Genomic DNA, 4,048 nt, shown 5'->3' with positions numbered 1-4,048 from the left:
CGCGTCTCAGTGTCCCGGTAACGGCTGCAAGCACCTCTGAGGGAAAGAAGCCCTCAAGATCGCTCGCTGCCAGACCGTCCAGTTTCTCCCCGCTTGAGTCCTGGGTCCCCAGAGACTTCCCGGAACCGGAGTTCAGAGCCGTCGGGAGCTTGTGACTCCCGCCGGATTCAAAAGGACAGCCGCGTCCTCGGGTGCCAGCCCGTTTCCGCACGCGCGCGCAAGCCCAGCGAGAGCCCCGTACCTCTGCGCTTCTCTCCTGCAGCTTCTGCGGGTCTCAGTGTGCCTTTCCTTCCTTATAGTTGTAGAGTTTACAGTCAGCCAGGCTTCCTGTGGTTCTGGATGAAGTCCGTATTGTTTCTCTGAGGTATTAATCAATTGTTGTGTGCGGCATTAATTTCCCGGTGTTTATCTCTGCCGCCATCTTAGTTTCTCCTAGGTGAATCTTATAAATATACACAAGACACAAGAGTATTTATAGTATTATTTTATATAGATAAAATTCTAAGTGCAATACTCAATTATATTATCTAAAGATATACACATAGGTGCTTATAAAGAAAGTCAAAAGACTGATGACCATAAAAGTTGGAATAGTAGTTAATTCAGAGGGAAGGAGAAGATTGTGGTTTGGAAGGGACACAAACAGCTTCTGTTTTGCTGTCAATGTTTCCTTTCTTGACTTGCGTGGTGGTTACACTTGTATTCACCTTATAATCAGACATTAAACTGTGCATTTATGTAGCATGCAACATTCTCTACATGTGTTATTTCACCCTAAAGAGTGCTTAAGAGGACATAGGAAGAGGGGTTAACTTTGAAAAGGAATAGGAACACTTCTCGCGCTAGCCAGTTTTGCTCAGTGAATAGAGTGTCAGCCAATGGACTGAAGGGCTGCAGGTTCAATTCTGGTCAAGGGCAAGTGCCTCGGTTCGCAGGCTCAATCCCTGGCTCCCATCAGGGTGTGTGCAGGAGGCAACCAATTGATGTGTCTCTTTCACATCAATGTTTCTCTGTCTCTGTCTCTCCCTGCCTCCACTCCCTTAAAATAAAAGAACACTTCTCCCTGTGAGATAGACAGAAAAGAGGGAAGGATGAATGAAGGTATAATTTGAACTGAAGGGAGGAAAGTTGTATTTTCCCTGAAGTAGAGAAAAAGTTATGCTAAGAATGCAATAGAGCTCTTCAAGAAATTGGTAAATGGCCCTAACCGGTTTGGCTCAGTGAATAGAGCGTCGGCCTGCAGACTGAAGAGTCCCAGGTTCGATTCTGGTCAAGGGCATGTAACTTGGTTGTGGGCACATCCCCAGAAGAGGGTGTGCAGGAGGCAGCTGATCAATGTTTCTCTCTCATCGATGTTTCTAATTTTCTATCCCTATCCCTTCCTCTCTGTAAAAAAAAAAAATCAATAAAATATATTTTAAAAAAAAAGAAATTGGTAAATGTTTATGACAACAGTTTGTAGAAATGGAGAAGTAACTAAACCACACTGGCTAGAGGATTACTCAGCAATTTGAAGCCTTTAGTGAAACTGTTATATACCACTATACATTTTTGATTGCCAGTTAAGTAAACTCATCTAAGCAAAATTTAACATTATTCAGCGTTTTCTACAAGGCCAAGGAAAGATATGTCAAAATAAATTAAATGTTTTGAAGAGTTGGTTTTATAGAGTAGTATTCAGCATACATATAAGCATACTGAGAATTTAGATGAGGTCAGGGAAAGACCATCCTCTTGGGTTGAACATGATCAAACTAGCATAAAATAAATGATAGTAATCCCCTACAGAATGTACTGAGAAGACATGAAAAATACTCAGTTCAAATCGCAGGTGTTGGAATTTATTCTCAAGATTAGAATATAATTAGAAGAAATGACAGATGTGTTGCTTATAGAATAACCTGACTATATGTAAAAAATATATACTGTTGAAAACTGAATGAAGGTAAGCTAATTTAAATTGAGTCCACGTATGCAAACTGATTTTCTTCTTTCTTGGTTTAATAAAGAATTTATATTTATCTAATTTGCTAACAGAAAATTTTGTCATTACCCATTAACTCATTTTATACAATTCTGCTTCACGGCATCTTTATGTTTAGTTTCATTCTGTGTAATCTTGTGACTACAAGTGTTAGCACAATTCTTTCTTTTATTCAGATGGGCCAGTTTTACTATTCCGCCAAAGCCTTTGATGTCCTAGAGAGGCTGGATCCTAACCCTGAATATTGGGAAGGCAAGAGGGGGGCCTGTGTGGGCATTTTCCAGATGATCTTAGCTGGGCGAGAACCCAAGTAAGTGCACAGACAACAAACACTACCTCTACTCATTTGCTGGTTTGCGAGGAAAAAGCATTGTTTTCATGATGACATCCTCTTCTGAAAATTCAAAAGTATAAGATGTTTTAGAATGATGAATAAAAATAAAACTTTATGCCGAAGCCGGTTTGGCTCAGTGGATAGAGCGTCGGCCTGCGGACTGAGGGGTCCCGGGTTCAATTCCGGTCAGGGGCATGTACCTGGGTTGCGGGCACATCCCCAGCGGGAGATGTGCAGGAGGCAGCTGGTCGATGTTTCTCTCTCATCGACGTTTCTAACTCTCTATCTCTCTCCCTTCCTCTCTGTGAAAGATCAATAAAATATATTTTAAAAAAATAAAAATAAAAAATAAAACTTTATGATGTTATATATTTGTAGCTGACCTTTTTCCTCCAGAAATTTTTTATCTTACAGAATCACATTATTCTAAATCCTTATACTGGGGACATCGAGCATACTACAGCTCTCAAATATAAGAGCAAGATAAATATTTACCTCTAAATGAATTGCCATTGCATAAACAAAGTCTTCCCAATCTCTTTTATCTTTTCTTTGCCTATTATCTTTTTCTTGTCTTTTAGTTTAGGCCTCAAAGAACTAGGAATGGAGTAGATGTGGTTAAAGTAAACTATCAAAAATCACCTCCTGCTGTATATCTACTTCCAGTCCTAAATAAAAGTTTAAAAGAAGTTGGTTAGCCGAAACCGGTTTGGCTCAGTGGATAGAGCGTCGGCCTGCGAACTGAAAGGTCCCAGGTTCGATTCCGGTCAAGGGCATGTACCTGGGTTGCGGGCACATCCCCAGTGGGAGATGTGCAGGAGGCAGCTGATCGATGTTTCTCTCTCATCGATGTTTCTAGCTCTCTATCTCTCTACCTTCCTCTCTGTAAAAAATCAATAAAATATATTTTAAAAAGAAAAAGAAGTTGGTTAAGTAAAAGAGGTTTTTGAGGGGAAAATAAGTCGAAAACATGAGAGAACTCTTAGGGAAGAGGATCGATATGCAGTTATCTGTAGATTTGATAAGGTAATAGGGAAGTTTTAGTATGCATTACTTAAAACACTAATTCTAATTAAATTTAAATTACTTAAAACATAAATACTGGGCATTTGCTAACTCTTGGTTCTTAACTTTCTTTTTTTCCGTATTTTTAATATGTTATTTTTCTTGAGGAAATCAGCCATTCTTCTGGCTTTGTAAAATTTCACAAATATGGCAGTGATACCCAGTTTATGGTAATTGTCACCTTAAACAAAGAGAAATCTGAGACTCAGACAAGTTAAGTGACTTGTTAGTAAGGAGTTAGAATTGGAATCCAAGTCTGCCCCCAGCTCGTTGATATACCCTCTTTTTCCTCTGTCATGCAGAATAAGCACAAAAATGGAAATACTCATGTCATATTAAGACAAAAAGATTAATACATGTGTATAGATAGTATAAATAAACAAGGAAAACTTGGGTTGGTGAAAATAGGGAGAACCAAGATGGCGGCATAGGTTAACGCCGGAGTTTGCCGCCTCGAACAACCATTTCAAAAGTGAAACTAAAAGACGGAAGGGACATCACCCAGACCCACAGGAACGCTGGCTGAGTGGAAGTCCTACAACTAGGAGGAAAGAGTAACGTATACGGACACTCAGAGGAGGAGCAGTGCTGAAGTCAAATTCTGAGGTGCGGAGTGCGCGGAGCGGGCGGCGGCGGAGGGCGCGGTTGGCGTTTTCAATCGGGAG

The 4,048-nt window shown here is 40.4% G+C and overlaps 1 protein-coding gene across 3 annotated transcripts in view; it reads left to right on the top strand.

Annotated features, from left to right (window-relative positions):
• The window catches only part of TTC26 (tetratricopeptide repeat domain 26), a 51,938-nt gene that overhangs the window by 46,040 nt on the left and 1,850 nt on the right, over positions 1-4,048 (top strand). For all 3 annotated transcript variants that reach the window (XM_015572687.1, XM_015572686.1, XM_006777118.2), the window contains one exon: positions 2,161-2,294. In XM_015572687.1, coding sequence (XP_015428173.1) covers positions 2,161-2,294 — 134 coding nt within the window. The remainder of the gene's footprint in view (positions 1-2,160; positions 2,295-4,048) is intronic.

The sequence above is a fragment of the Myotis davidii genome, unplaced genomic scaffold (assembly GCF_000327345.1).
Source record: "Myotis davidii unplaced genomic scaffold, ASM32734v1 scaffold329, whole genome shotgun sequence".
Classification (NCBI taxonomy): Eukaryota; Metazoa; Chordata; class Mammalia; order Chiroptera; family Vespertilionidae; genus Myotis; species Myotis davidii.
This window is presented reverse-complemented; position numbering and strand designations above follow the sequence as displayed.